Source organism: Chaetura pelagica, unplaced genomic scaffold (assembly GCF_000747805.2).
Source record: "Chaetura pelagica isolate M959 unplaced genomic scaffold, ChaPel_1.0 scaffold85, whole genome shotgun sequence".
Lineage (NCBI taxonomy): Eukaryota > Metazoa > Chordata > Aves > Apodiformes > Apodidae > Chaetura > Chaetura pelagica.
This window is the reverse complement of record NW_009953505.1, coordinates 5,189,729-5,205,572: the sequence shown is the minus strand read 5'-3', so window position 1 is coordinate 5,205,572 and position 15,844 is coordinate 5,189,729. Positions and strand designations below refer to the sequence as shown.

Sequence of the window (15,844 nt, the reverse complement as noted above, 5' to 3'; positions counted from 1 at the left end):
CTCTGCTAATTTTCTCTCTCCTTCCCTACCTGGGTGGGAGGGGGAGGAGTTCAAGAGCATTGTTGTCAACTTGAGTCAAATGATGACAAAATGGTAGCACAGAATTTACTGTTCCTAGGTTATACAGCAGAAATCTTTTCAGTTGTCATAGCTTAATTCATCACTAAATGTAACTCAATACCCAATATCTTGAATTGATTATGCCAATTTCTACTGTAACTCTATTTGTATTTATGCACATAATCTCTGCAGTGAGGCTGAAAAGACCTTGGCTAAATAAAAAACTTGTTTATTATTGTGATAAGGGAAGCAAGCCTGTGTTTTCTGGGCAGCAAGCCTTTGGCTGCTTTAAATTACTTTTTATAGTGAAAGAACTGTGTTAATATTGTTTTAGCCATAGAACAAATCATAACAATGGCTGGTAACAAATAACAAAAAAGGTCTGCAGTACAGCTTGAACTGCCTTGTTTGAAATATTAATTAATTTTACCTAATTCTGTGATAATGCTTATTTGAATCTTGTAGCAATAGGCATGGTGATCGTGAGCATAGAAAATCTCATGGCTGCAAACATCAGAGCATCCCCCTTGCAGCAAGGTGTCTCTTCCTGGCAGCATTGTTTTTTTTTCCTCCATTCTCTTCCCATTCCAGATTTACCTCCCTGCAACATTCCCTTCTGTGCCTTCAAAGGCATCAGCTTATGATCACTTGAAGTCAGAAAGTAGCGCACTCAAGTGGTGTTGCTGTGCAGTGTGTGAGGAGTTTGGGCTCTAGCTCATGGCCACACTGCCTTAAGGCATCAGTGGCCTGGGCAGGGTTTCTTTTCCTTCTTACGACTGATTGTGCGCAACCCAGGACAGGGAGAGGCCATTCACTGCTGTTCACTCTTAATCACTGCAATTCCCTGCTGTGATGTCATCCACGTGTCTTCACTGGTAGATAAAACCTGACCTGAAATGTCTGGGAAGGGGAGTGCTCACTTTTGTTATGTTTGTCTGCCATAGGAGAGTGGTTAGATGGTTAAGAGAGGTAACTTCGTACGCCCCAGCAGCAAGAGTTGTCCAGCACAGGTCATGCCTCTGAGGCAAGCATTGTGTTAGACAATGTTAGCAATGGTGCACCCATGCTGCAGGCCAGCCCCAGGCAGTGCTTACTGGGGCACACTGTGTGGCAATCTGTTCTTCTTCCAGCCAGTGCAGTGTTAAGGCCTGTGGAGCCACCTCTCCTGCCTCACCATTTTATAAAATGTTACTTTCTAAATTACCCATTAGTGCATTTGGGGGAACCTTGTGTCATATTCCTGGAGATCTGGATGAAAAAAACCCTCATCATTCTAGCACCATGTGATGATAAAACTCTTCTAGGCTCCTATTGCTCAAATTTCTGCAGAGGACATTCATTCTAGCTGGTGGCAAGTCATGTGTGCAATTCCTGGGCCCCCATAGCCATTTGGCAGGGACCTGGCAGCATCTTCCTGCGTTGGCTTTTGGCTATGTGATGCTGTCAGCTCACTCATCTTGAGTCATTTGTCTAAAAACAACTCCCTGCTGCTCAGGGAGTAAAGCACTTAGTGGGTGCCTGCCAGTCAGGAAACAAGAAATAGCTCAGTGTGGAAAGGTCATAGAATTACATCTTTTTGAGAACAGTAAGAGGTGCTAAGGTCATCATGCTGTGGTGCTGCCCTGTAACAGAAGTCAAATGAGTATTTGCTCAAGGAAATTCTCTCATTGTCTGTTCCACTTGTGTCAGTAATATTTCTACCATCTTCTTGGGAGTTATTAAGGTCTATGTTTGCAAATGGGAATTACGTTATCATAAATCTAAGTTGTTCTTTCAATTCAGTGCCATTCTCTGAACAAATGAATCATAGAATCATAGAATCCTAGGCGTTGGAAGGGACCTTGAAAGATCATCTAGTCAACCCCCCTGCCAGAACAGGGTCACCTAGAGTACATCACAAAGGAATGCGTCCAGGCGGGTTTTGAATGTCTCCAGTGAAGGAGACTCCACAGCCTCTCTGGGCAGCCTGTTCCAGGGCTCTGTCACTCTCACAGTAAAAAAAAAAATTCTGATATTCACCTTGAACCTCCTATGCTCCAGTTTGCACCCATTGCCCCTTGTCCTATCACTGGACATGGCTGAAAAAAGCCTGGCTCCATCATCCTGACACTCCCCCTTAACGTATTTGTAAACATGGATGAGGTCACCCCTCAGTCTCCTTTTCTCTGAGCTAAAGAGACCCAGCTCCCTCAGCCTTTCCTCATCAGGGAGATGTTCCACTCCCTTAATCATCTTTGTGGCTCTGTATTGGACTCTTTCAAGCAGTCCCCTGTCCTTGTGGAACTGAAGAGCCCAGAATTGGACACAATATTCCAGATACAGCCTCACCAAGGCAGAATAGAGGGGAGGAGAACCTCCCTTGACCTACTAACCACACCCTTTCTAATACACCCCAGGATGCCATTGGCTTTCTTGGCCACAAGGGCATATTGCTGGCTCATGGTCATCCTCCTGTCTACCAGGACCCCCAGGTCCCTTTCACCTACACTGCTCTCCAGCAGGTCAGCCCCCAACCTGTATTGGTACATGGGGTTGTTCTTCCCCAGATGCAAGACTCTACACTTGCCCTTGTTGAACTTCATCAGGTTTCTCCCTGCCCAACTCTCCAGCCTATCTAAGTCTCTCTGAATGGCAGCACAGCCTTCTGGTGTGTCAGCCACTCCTCCCAGCTTAGTGTCATCAGCAAACTTGCTGAGGGTACATTCTGTACCCTCATCCAGGTCGTTGATGAAGATGTTGAACAACACCGGTCCCAGTACCGGGATAATGTCAATGGTGCTTCCTTTTGCAGATAGTGCAGTGCCTGTGGAGAGTTTCTGTACTGGTAGGTTCTGGAAATATGTGTGTGTGTGTGTATGCGTGTACATCTATATATTTTTAACCCTTTTCCTTAAAAGCTGAGAAAAGCTAAGGCTGTACATCTGGTGAAGGGATGAAATTGCGCATTTTTCACTTTCTTCCCACCTATGAGGAATGTCAGCCAAAACGTGAATGTTACTCTTGAGATTCATGGAGAGGCGGCTGCCGGGAGCCATCATGGTACAGGACAGGGGGAGATAAACATGGCACATCAGTAATGAGCCAGTTCTTTTCAATGTTTCTATAGTTGTTGCAGTTTAATTTCTTGCTCTTCAAGGAGCATATCTAGTTTGATTGGAATATGCCTTTTAGGCAAGTAGGAAGATGTCTTGTGTAGGTTTTTTGTAATGGTGGGGTTCTTTTCTTCCAAAGTTGAAGACAACTGTGTCTTTTAGCATGTCTCTTGCAGGGTCTTGGCAGATAACTGCACCTCTTTGCCTCAGAATAGAGAGATTTGGATTCTTTTCCTATTACACAGTGATTTGGAAGGTGCTTCAGCACTTCATAGCAATCCTGAAAATAAGCCTGAAACTGAAAGCAAACCAGTTCCCTAAGTATACTTGTTCTTCCAAGATGTTTTGGGAGGTTTCCTTGAAGTAGCTTTAGACATTCTCCAAAGTCTTCCAAAACGTGCACCTCTGTCAGTTCATACTCTAAGAAGAATGCTTCCAACAAATGACATTTCCCCCCCAGTCTCATTTGTTACACAACTAATTATATCCCTATGTCTGCAGGCTTGTATCTTGTGATAACCTGTAATCTATAGGCTTCCGCCTCTTTCATTCTTGTGACATAGGTGAGATGACAACAATATAAGGAAGGCTCTGTACAAATAGGTGTAATAAACAATGAAGGAAAAAGTGTCTTTGCTGCCAGGGGTGGTGCTAGGTGTCTAAATCAAAACTATGACAACTTTTTCCTCTGTTAAAGTCAAACCTGGGATTTCTGCTTGTCATCTAAGATGGCCAAGTTAAAGAGCACTAGTAGGAGTATTGTTCAGTTAATCTGTCTGACAATGAGACTAACAGCAATGAAAGGGAGAGAAACAGAAACTACTTCCACGACTTCCGTCTGATGCAGAAGAAAGCTGGCCATCTTTTATCTTGATTTTGAGGATAATGAGTCAGGGTGGAAATCACAAGTGTTTCACTGTTGGCTTTTACCTCAAGCTGCAGGAGTTTGCCAAACTAAAACTGTTCTGCACAGTAATAACTGCACTCTGAACTAAGGGACATCGGTACGAAAGAGAAAATCATCTTCCTGGTACTGTGAAGCTTTAATTAATGTTCATGAAGTTTATTTAGGGATCTTTTTGATTAAGTCTTACCAGGGATATCATCTTAAGCCTTTTTCCTGCATGTAAAGCTGTACATTATTTTGCATCTTCAAACATCAAGTTTGGTTCCCCTTTTTCATTTTTGTAACAAGAGCAGAAATGAGGCTGAAGATTATGCAGTGCTTTAACTAGAATTATACAAAAAAAATTTCCTATGTTTGTATGGATAGCAATGTTCTCCCATCCCATTAGAGAATAATTAAGAACTTCTTTACATTTCTTCTTTTGGGAAATACATGTTTGTCCAGCTCTGTTCAGGGGTATTTATTTAAGATATATGAGGAGCCAAAGACAAAGCTGAATCTAAAGTATTTCTGGTATTTTTAATAAGTCAAGGAAGAACCCAACTCAGCAAGCTTCTTTTAATTTTCACCCTTTTAATGTTTTTTATCTTCTCCTTGTGCTGTTGAAAAAGTTTTAACTAGAAAATAGCAGACTAGTAATATTTCAAGCAAAAACACTCATAGGATTTGCTTTAAAAATAATGTTATTTCTGTAGCATGCAGTGGAGTAGCACTGACACTGGATCGTGACACAAATGGACTTTCTCATAGTTACATGCATACTTTGCAGGTAACTGTGTGCTTCAGGTCTGGTTTTCTGTGTGGATTGTCTTCCTGTTTCAGACAGAAACATGGGAGGAGGATGTGCAAATGTGCATAACTAATGTGAAAGCTGTTCTTTAGGCTTGACCTCCTGTAGTTTGAAGGCAACCCTGTTCTATTCTAAATGGTAATTTCTTCTTTATTTGGGTGGAAGGAAGAATTTCATAGGGGTTTCTATGAACAGATAGAGGGTGCCAGGTAGGCATTTTAAGGAAGGAGGAGGGGAAGAAAAATAAAAACAAAGCCCCAAACTAAAACCCCCACATACCTGACCAAAAAGGGTTTATCTGTACATTGAGGTATCACTTCATTACGTCTCTTGTTCGCTATGGAAAGAAACACGGTTGCATAATATAGTTGCAGACCCTTTTGCTATAGTTATCTTAAGTGAGACACATGCCACCTCTGTGACAAAAGTGACCCTTCAGAATAAAGTCTGCAGTGTGTACTGAAGCCCTGTGGATTCTAGTGTGCATTGGGAGAAAGATCTTTTGAACGGGCATGCAGGCTAATAATTGCAGACATGTCAGAGCTGAGAAACAGAAGACAATGTGAAGTGAGGTGAACTGCTGTAGACTCTGTTAACCATCTGCTCACACTTGATGACCAGAAGTTTAAATTTGCTGTGCTAAAATGAAAAGTCAGGAAAAGATCCTTTCCCCATTGAATTTTAGGAATTAAGTGTCTAAGGAAGAGATCCAGTGAGGGGAGTGATACAAACAAAGCGATCCAGTAAGAGCAGTGGCTGTGTAGTCAAGAGTCTTACCTCAACTGATGAATGAGGAGTGAAGGTTTGGAGAAGCCTGAGGTCAGGAGGATGTCAGGCAGTATACAAGGGGGATTGGAACAATAGAATTTGCTGCTGGAATAAAAGGAGATGAGGATGTGGGAGAGAAGGAAGTGGAGAGGTTTTAACTATGCCTGAACAATTCAGGTCAGGCCAAAAAAAGAAAAAGTAGCATGTGATGAGAAGAGAGAATTGGTGGGAAAAAAGCTAAAAGAGGGAAGCAGGTTACATGGGGACTTCTATAAGAGTTACTTCTGTTTCATTTTCTGCTTTCCTATGGTACATTTGATGGCCTAGTTGTTGGCATGCCTCAGAAAACTTTGCTAGGTACGTATCTGAAGGGGAACATGCATAATTATGATCTAATTAATGTCTGTGAAAAGGAGTGTGCTGTCTTGGTTAGTGCAGGTAACTGGATCTCTTCAGCTTTTCCACTGACTCACCAAGCCTTAAGCACTAGTAGTAGGATTACTAACTCCTGTTTTACCCGAGAGGACACTAGGGAGGCTCTACTAACACCTGAAGTACATTTTGTAACAAATCAGCTAGCTCATGTATCTCGCTTCTAGCCAAACTTTTGATTCAATATAGATTTACTTTCCCTTTTTTTTTTTCTTCTCTTCCAGTTACTATTTCTTCAACTGCAGAAAAAGGTAATTTTTTAAGTTGTTGGGTTTTTTTAAGATGCAAGTAGTTTTGTTGCATGCAAGTCTTAAGGGTGGTAGAACTTAAATGTACTCTGTTATGTGTAAGCTCTGTGTAGTGAGTAAACTAGTGCTAAGAAACAAGGAAAATATTGTGAGGTTGAGTCTGTTTAGCTTCTAATACCACAAGCTTGGGATGATGACATGAACTGTACATAATGCAGCTGTGATTTAGGTTTGCAAATATTTTTAAATAGGCCCCTTCTAAGAACAGAAAAAGGAGAAGAGAGAAGGAACTGCATCAGATCCACAAGTCCATTTTCTATATATTTCTGAACATACCTTGTGACCTGAAAGACTTCTGGAAAAGGAGGAATTGTTGTTCTACTGTTTGTTATTTTCCAAACAGTTTAATAAAATCCTCAGAGTTCCAGTCTTTTAGGACTGGTTAGAACTGTGCAAAACACAACTGTTTGAAAGTTGGCTGCATGTTATAATTTTTAATTTCTAGGTGAAGTGGTTAAAGCCTTGTTTTAACAAACTTTATTTACTTAAGTCTTCATATGGACTTTTGCAAGTACATGCCACAGTGGGTAGTGCTTCCAGAGATACAAACTGACCAAAAAATTCCAGCATTCTTGCTCTACCACTTCTTTTAAATGAGAACAAAAGCTTGCTAAAAGGATGACTCATTTCCAGAAGTTCAAAATACAGAAATTTAGAAAGTTGGGGTTTTTTGTGGTTTGTTGGGGGTTTTTTTTAGAAATACAGAGATAGTCAATGGGAAATTTGTTTGGAAGTTCACTTTGCTTTATGGAGGGACAGGAGTGGTAGATTAAGCATAGATTTGCATTTTAACTACCCACAGAGTACTGTCTTCAGAGTATGCGACCACTAGTAAGAGAGTCTCATCTCTCAAATATTTTTGTAAAAGGGCATGAAATTTGGATCTAATCTAGCAGTTTTCTTCTTGGTGGAGAACATCAAAAACACTGTAAAAGGATGGAATCTGTCCTCTTTCATCCTCTAGAGAGGAGGTAAAGAGTGGGAAAACTTCCAAAATAAACTGAAAGCTGTTCAAGATGGGACCAGTGTCTTACGTTGGGTTTTCACACCATGTTGCACAGCTGGGCTTCACCTAGACTTCACAGAATTCTGCAGATTGCTGCTGTGCTTTAACTGTTGACCTGTATATGAATAAGTGGTGATTTCTTCACCCCACTAAGTCTAATCATTTCTTCGTAATTTCATATTCTTGTCTATATTTATATCCATTGGGGAATAAAGTCAATGCTGAACTCTCAAAAATATAGTATGCTTTTGTTGTATATTATTACATATCTGTAATCTATGTTGTGGAAGTAGTGTTAACAATTACTCAGGAAAGAATATTAAGGGAAAATCTTAGGAGGGCTTAGCATATTTTAGCAAGATGCTAAGAGCATGTCTTAAGACATTGTCCTCCTGAGGACATAAATTATGGTCTAGTAAGCATCAGTGCCTTCAAAGAGAGGTGACTTCATTCAGTCACAGTATGGCACCAAGAATCTTGGATTCTCTTAGCTTAGCCAGGACTTCCTCATGTCTAAGTATGGCTAAACTGGCGCATATTGGTGTCTGGGGTTTTTGACGTCTTTTCCATCTACCTTGTAATTACAAGAAAATGAGCTGAATAGTAATGAAGCTGGTCTGTATTTGTACTGGAAATGGATGCAAGATGCTTCAGGGAGTATTCTGCAGAGGAACTACTGCTACCCAAAACAGAGGGTAGATGGACTGCCAAAGTAAAGCAATCAAAAATTGTATCTTTTATCCCTTTCATTTGTTGGGGAACACTGGCAGGACAGATACCTGTAATTGCAGTCAGAATAGCAGCACAGAAGTGGGAAAAGAAGCAATAATTCATTCAGTGTGGGGCAAGTATGGCCTTCCAGTTGTAGGCTCTTTTTCCTCCCGACTGGATGGTGCACATTGCTGGAACAGCTGTGAAAGGTTTACTCTTCCTTTGGATGCTCCAGTTTGGCTGCTGAGGACAGGCTCTTGGCTTTTAATGATGGTGGCAGATCACGAGATCTCAGTTATTGCAAGACTGCATGACCATTTTAGCTGCTGCCACATTCTAGTCAATACTGGTAACACTGGCACAGATCTGTACCCTTGCTGTTGGCAGCCTTGGTGCCTCTTGTTCTGTGTGGTGTTGGGGCATTTGCAGCCTGTGCAAATAAATAATAATCCTTCAGAAAATTTTGAATTCTGGTGGTGATTTTTATGGACAGAACAGAGCTGTTTACTGTGTAATTTAGTTTTGCTGTGCCCTGTCCTCCCCTGTATCTCATTTCCTATTTCCTTCTGTTTGACTCCTCTCACCCTCTTCTTCTGCAAAGCTCTGATCTGTGCAGCTGATTCCACTCTTATTTTGTGTCAGTTCCTTCTTTCCTCAAAACAATTTTCTCATGCTTTAATTGCTTAACTGCATTATGTTTGAATGTGTATAATCTGTTTTAAATAAAATACCATTTCTAATTTTGCAGTGCCTAGTACAGTAATACATAAGTCCTTTCCTATCAGGATGACAGTTTTAGGATGGCTTTAGAGAAAAGGTTTTGCTTCTTGTATTTTCAGTCAGCTTGACAGCTGAAAATTTGCCCAATCTGTCTGTAAAGTTTGAGAACTCAGAGGCAAAGGTAAATAGCAAAATTCTCTGAAGAAAAGCTCAAATACAGTTTGTTTGGGTTTTTACTGCAACAAGCAATGACAATCCTGAAAGATGATACATTCAGACCACATCTTCAGTGACTGTGCACAAGCATTTTCTGAGCAGTTTGAAGTTCCCAAAGTTTTGAGCCTGTTCTGTCATCCATGAAGTATGTCACACGGCTTCTTAAAGGACTCTTTATGTGCACAGGAAAGTAGGTCAAGTTTCCTTCTTCCTTCAACTGAAGATAATATAAGTAAAGATAATATAAATATTTAGTATGACATTGTTCTAAAGCTTGCTATTCTGGCACAACTGATCTGTTTCCTCTTGACATGGGGTAAAATAAACTTGGAGGAAACAATATTGGAAGAAGCTTCCATGGTCGTAAAGTCTGGTCTTTAATACAACCATATCACACAGACCCATTTATAAATTGACTGAGCTCGTGAGTAAAGCCACCTACATTTTATTTCCGCTGTGACTATTAATAGCAGGACTCTTCCAGATGATATTCCTGGATTTGAAAGAAGATACTAAATTTTTAATTTACAGCTATCTCTCATCTTGCAGTCTTCTCCAAACCTCTGGTTTTGAGTTCTTACTGTCACTGATGATCAGTGCCTTCTGCAGTGGCACAATACTGTGCTGTTTCTAACAGAAGTACAAATTAAATTCAATTCTGCAGGTCAGTTACCAAAAACTTTACTGGAATCTAGAATAGTTTCATCTTCTTTATCAAAAAAGGTTTGTAACTTACATGCCACAGGTGAAGATGTGTTCAATTCTGCATTTTGGGGGTTTGTTTGTTTGTTTTTTCCCCTTCAAAATCTGTTTTGGCATTATACCCAAAAAAGCATATTATTTCCTTAAGTAATAGCAACTGTCACATTTTGTGATTGATCAATTGATTGATTGAAAGTGAGTACTCCTAGAGTGCTAAGTCTACTCAGTGAAGAGAGTTTTAATACAAAATCACCATATCCTTTAACTTAATTTTACAAAATTATTCATAGTATAGTAGCTTAAGCCTCATCCAGGATCAGTGGTTTTATTTTTTGTTCTTTTCAGGTGCATTCACCAAACTCTTACTGTATTTTATTGCAGCTGTCTACCTTGTGGTTTTTCATCTGTCATTTTTCATGTTTATATGGTCCTATTGGAAGACAATTTTCACATCTCCTGCATCCCCTTCTAAAGAGGTAAATACAACGTTAGAAAACTGTCAATACCTTTTTCTAAATAGCTGAACTGTTTTCAGTGATGAAACCTGTTTACAGTAGTGCATGATTCACCTTTCCCTTCTCATTATCTAAAATAGAACAGCATGACACTGCATTATGAATGGAAATTACCAAATTGCTCTTAAAATACTGTGTAGTTTGCGTAATGACAATTCCTCATACGAAATGTGCATTTAATGAACCAGTTTGACAGTCATGTACAGTGATTTCCTATGAATTAGCTTGCTTGAAATCTGGAATTTTTAAAACTAATCAATCAAAACCGCTACAACATTTTAAGTTTTCCGCTTTAGGTCAGAAAAAGTAGAAACACAATATATATTTAGAACCTGGAGGACTGAACCACTTAGTAAGTCAAGAGTTAAGGTTTAGTGACAATTGAGAAGTAAATACATAAAGGAGCTTTGCATAATGGCAAAAGAATGCATGATGACCGTAAGAAGTCTTGTTTTGAAAAATAACAGTATTAATTGCAGTAAGCCTTGGAGATGGATTACCTTGTTTTTTATCTTCTCTAAGGTGTGTGTATGTAAGGATTAAATACTGGCACCAAATTTAAATAATTCCCTTCCCTTCTGTGGTTTTATAAAGCTTTTAAATTCGCTAAACTGTTTGAGATTTTGGTTGCTCTGTGGGGGCTGAATTTCTATTCTATTTTTGGCAAGGCTGACTTTTAATGCTAATGTCAACCTTAAACGTTTTTGAAAAGAGTTAAAACCATGCTTCCAAGGAAAAGCAAACACTGCTATGCAGTGCTTAATTATGGCTTAGAGATCTGTATCTTGGACAACTACAGAATATAAAGTGAAAAAAAGTTAAAGGCAATTCTGCTGTTCAGCGAAGCAAAAAGAATAGTACTGAATTGTTAAACCTAAACATTCAAAGGGACTTGTCTTCAGAGTGGTTTGTTTTGGCTTTATCTGGGATAGTTCTGCAGAAAAAAAAAAAGTTAAGCAGGTTAACTAATTGAAATGTGGTTGGAACCTTGTTATTCCAAGTTTTGTAAAGCTATATGAACTGGAGCTTTTCATAAAACTGAGGCTTAGTAACTTCTACTGTCTGCTTGGATTAATCAGTAATAGAAAACTTCTGGCAAGACGTATCCTGTAATCACAGTAATGTTGTATCTGGCTTTTCATACACAGTGAGTGAAGGGGGTAGTTAGGACATGGAATGTAATGAGTATTTCCTATATAAAGTGTGGGAGTAGATCAGATTTAATATTATTTTCTCCTGCAGCTAGCTTTAAAAAGAAAAAAAAAAAATTGAAAAAAAACAACAAGCAAACAAACAAACAAAAAAAACCCCAAACACTGTAACAGCAACAAACAGCAAAAAGCATACAAAAAACAACTGACCAAAAAAAGCCACCACCACTTTTCTTCTCTCTGGGCAAGTTCCTTGTTTTCATGTACCAGTGAGCAATTTTTGCTGGTTTTACTTTATTTCAGAATCTCCCCCATTGTATGAGAGTGTAAATGTATATGTTTTTAGTCATTCAAATTAACCATTCTTGCAAAACAAATAGCATCCTGTGATCTTACTGTTGAACTAAAAAAAGATTCTGCAGCTGCTGTTGTCTTGGTGTAATCCCTGTGCTTTTTTCATAAGAAAGAACAATCAGCATTATACAAGATCCAGAAAGAGGAAGGAAACAAAGGGACTCTTTCTGTTTTCAGTAAGAACTGCTGGAACCTCACTGGAAATTCTGTTAGCTGTGTGGTAACAGACAACTTTTGATGTGTCTGAACATATCCTGCCATTGTCCAAAGAGACTGTGGTCTCATGGCCCTTTTTAATTTCTGAAATTAGAACTGAAATACAGCTCCTAGGAAAACAAAATTCCTATCCAGGATTTTTGTAGTAATATTACATTGATACTTGAACAAATTAAAAACGTTTTTAATCTTGTGATTTAGTCCCCTTTCTGTGCATTAATGATGCATTTTGGTGCAAATTTCTCCAGTTTTCATATTTGAGTAAATACCTAGCTTAGAGATGGATATTTTAAAAATGAGGTCAAAATCTTGGTGATGACTGCAATGTAAACTTCAATTTCACTCTCTGCATGGATGGATCCCAGTTGCTGATTATTGAAAATAGGATTATGTTTCATGTTTCACCCTTGAGTCGTGGGTGGGCTCAGTAACTGGGATGATACTGCATGTGACAAGGAGACTTCACTAGATTCTGTGAGATATGAGGCAACTTACTTGCATTCTGGCTTAGGAAATAACATAAATTGCAGTAGTGTCTTACTGTTTCCTCCTTTTTATAAGTGGAGTCTTCATTTTTGCTTTCCAACTGACTGTAATCCTAAAGAGGAAAAAGTACAGGATGAGAGGGATATCTATGTGAACTAATCATACATATGTTCTTGGTAGGAAAATACAGTCATATTAAACCACACTGTGCCAATTTTTGTTCCACTTGCATACAAAGAATTTTCCACTCACTACTACGAATACTTTGTCTATGTGTGCTCATAAAAAGGGCTATTGTAGTCCATGTGGGAAGCCCAGAGTTTAAAAGTGCTTCAGAACAGAAAATTACCAAAGGAAATAGTGAGTTCAGCCCCAACTCCACAGGGGCTTGTGAGCACACTGGGGTTTGTGGGCCTTAATGGAAAAGCACTTAATTTCAGAGGATGCCAAACTAAGTGTTTCACAAGTGAGTAGAAGCTCTCCAGGTTCTTCTGGTAAAGCTTTACATTTCAGTAAGGCTTCAACAGGAATGCTTCTCATGCTTTACTCAGAATTATAACTCCCTCAAACTGTACATGCTTTGCTGAAGTTTCTCCTAATACAACTCACGGATTTTGGGACTAGTGCTGACTACTCACAAGTAAAAATTCCAGTTAAACTCTTTTAGCTTCTGTACTGAAGACCTGAAGCCTCTCCCCCTTCTTTTCCCCCCCTCTGGCTTTCACCCGTCTCAGAGAGAGGAAGTGGGTAAGAGAACTTCAGTGCCCTGTAGCAGCAAAGGACTGTTGCCTCTTCCTCTTGTTTACAGATCACTTACTTTATGCCTTCCTTTATGTTAAAGGAAAAATACTACAGATAATGGAACAGAGAAAAAATACTATTTTCTTTAAAATATGCCCAGTATCATAATGGAGTTTTAAGTATCTCCTGTAATTCCTGTATCGTTCTTTTTTCTTTAAGTGTTCTGTTGGTTTGTTTCAGGTTGCTGAGTGGGGGTTCTCCAAAGACAAAGGATTAGGATATGTAGGGTCTTTTCCTTGAAGCTTGACTAGAACACAAAGTAACAATTAATCTCTTCCGTTGTCCCATTTTTTCCCTCCCTCCTAGTTCTGCTTGTCAAAAGCTGATAAAGAACAGTATGAAAAAGAAGAGAGGCCAGAATCGCAGCAGGAGATTTTGAGAAGAGCTGCTAAAGACTTGCCTATCTATACAACAACAGCATCTCGAGGTGAGATTTAAAGATAATTCTGCACTCCTGAAGCTGCTAGTTTAATTTAGTGAAATTAATTTGATGTCACTGAATGAACAACCTCTAAAACACATACTGCAAAGTCCGTGACCTTGTTTTGTTACTTGTTTGGGTTGTTGTTTTTTTTCCCCAAGAGAAACTGGAGTCCTTTGTCTGGGAATCTCAACATGTAGCCAATATTTGGAATTTTAAAAAAAACCAAATCTTTCTTGAGCAATCAGATAGATGACAACATTTCTCTCTAATTGTGGCTATAAAAAAAAAAACCACACAGCAAAGAAAAATAGCCAATACACCAAAAACAGAGAAAACAAAACTTTTTACTCAGTTTTACAATCATTTATATCAACATTTCAACTTTTTTTTTCTGAGTTATATCAGTTCAGCAAGAGGAGAAGCATTGTACTTAAGGCTGGAATTTAAGAACGAAGAAATGTTTCGTTCCCATCTGTAATTCAGCACAAAGTTATGGGCTATTTCTGTATTTGCGTTTAATGTGTATAGGCATTTTTATTCCAACTTATATATGAATGATCTGTGAAACTGCTGTCTTATACATATGTATATTATTTTTTTAAAACCTGGCTTGTATGTGTGTGTTTATATATATGTTTCACTTTCTTGAAACTAGCAACCCTGTAGAGTTTTCCGAAACATAAACTACTCAGAATAAGGGCTTACCAAAGTTTACTGTGACTTTCCAAACAAAGTCTAAGAACACCTGAGGTTTTTTTATCCAAGCCTCCCTTTAAGGGAATCCCAGTCTTAAGTTTCTGGAGTGATCTGTGATGCTCTTGCCAGCTCTTAGCAGTTCTGCTTAGTGGTAGGTGTTGGCTTTCCTCCTCCTTTCAAACTGTCTTTGCTGGTGTCTTATTTCCATTAAGCAGAGCCTGAAGGCTTGTTTAAAAATACCCAGGAAAGATGAGAAAAAGCTAATTTACTGAGCAGTCTGCTGGATCACTGTTTCCTGAAGAGGACAGAGAAAGCTAATGCAGAAAGGTGGCTTGCTGAAAGAATGTAGTTTAACAATTACATGCCTGAGTGCCCTGTCCAGAGATGAACGCAAGCAAGCAAAAGGGAGTCAGTGCCAGAGGATGGAGGATGGGTAGAATGGGGAGCCCAAGAGTAAATGGAAATTGACTTAGTACAGCAGTAATATATTAAAGTGTTTTAAATACTTTAATATGTTATGTTGCTTAAAAACTCAAAAGTACATATGAGATGAGAGTAGGTACATGAAGGTGTGTGAGCTCACGTGTGGCAAGGGAGGGCAGGAATCTCTTTTAAGATACAGTTCATGTTAAGGGGGAAAACCTTTGTAACACTAAATGAGTTCTAATAACTTGACCCTTGCCACTTGAATGCAGCAATCAGATACTGTGATCGATGCCAGCTCATCAAACCTGACCGCTGCCACCACTGTTCTGCTTGTGACATGTAAGTTACTGAATCTGAAATGACAGATATTCTCTCTCCTTGTACCATAACTTCAGTGTGTTCACATCTTCAGTGTGTCAGCCCTTGCTTAACAGCAGGTTTTACTCTTTGTTCTTCTCTCTGACCCTCAGTATCTGGTTTTCATATAAGACCAAAGTTCCTCCTATTGGTGCAATATTGTTATTGCAGCCTCATTGTCCAAAGTGACAGAACTTTTAGGAAACCTGCTTGCAGCTTTGTAAAATAGTGCTTATATTAAAAAATAAAATAACAGGATCAGTGATTGAAGTAAGGAAAGGCAGGTCTGAGATAGCACCACCAGCAAATGCTTGTTATAGAACTCTTCTATTGAGTCTTCCTTCTGCAGCCTTGAAACAGATGTGTGCTAATAATAATGCTAAAATCTCTATCTCAGAGATTGACAGTGCAATTACATGCCTTAACCATTTCAAAGACATCAGTCTTATTCCCTAGCCTCCTTCTGAATCATCAGAGAAGTCTTTAAGGGCACTGGAGACTGAGCCTGTGAGTAAGACTTCAGTAGGCTGAGTGTGAGGAAATCTAGCTAGCTGGAGAACCTAATACATGTATTTAGGCTAAAATAAAATGTATTGGCAAATACAAAGAATGTATCTTTGTCTGAAGTGTCTGTTATCTGCCCTTACACTAAAAATGGATTAAAATGGCATGTGGATTGTTCAAATGACCCACTGTGCTGCTCTTT

General features: G+C 39.2%; 1 protein-coding gene across 1 annotated transcript in view; it reads left to right on the top strand.

Annotated features, from left to right (window-relative positions):
• Positions 1-2,894: 2,894 nt before the first annotated feature.
• The window catches only part of ZDHHC20 (zinc finger, DHHC-type containing 20), a 27,224-nt gene continuing 14,274 nt past the window's right edge, over positions 2,895-15,844 (top strand). The window contains exons 1-5 of the mRNA XM_009999411.1: positions 2,895-2,907; positions 6,274-6,300; positions 10,094-10,188; positions 13,542-13,662; positions 15,051-15,120. Coding sequence (XP_009997713.1) covers positions 10,129-10,188; positions 13,542-13,662; positions 15,051-15,120 — 251 coding nt within the window. The 5' untranslated portion in view covers positions 2,895-2,907; positions 6,274-6,300; positions 10,094-10,128. The remainder of the gene's footprint in view (positions 2,908-6,273; positions 6,301-10,093; positions 10,189-13,541; positions 13,663-15,050; positions 15,121-15,844) is intronic.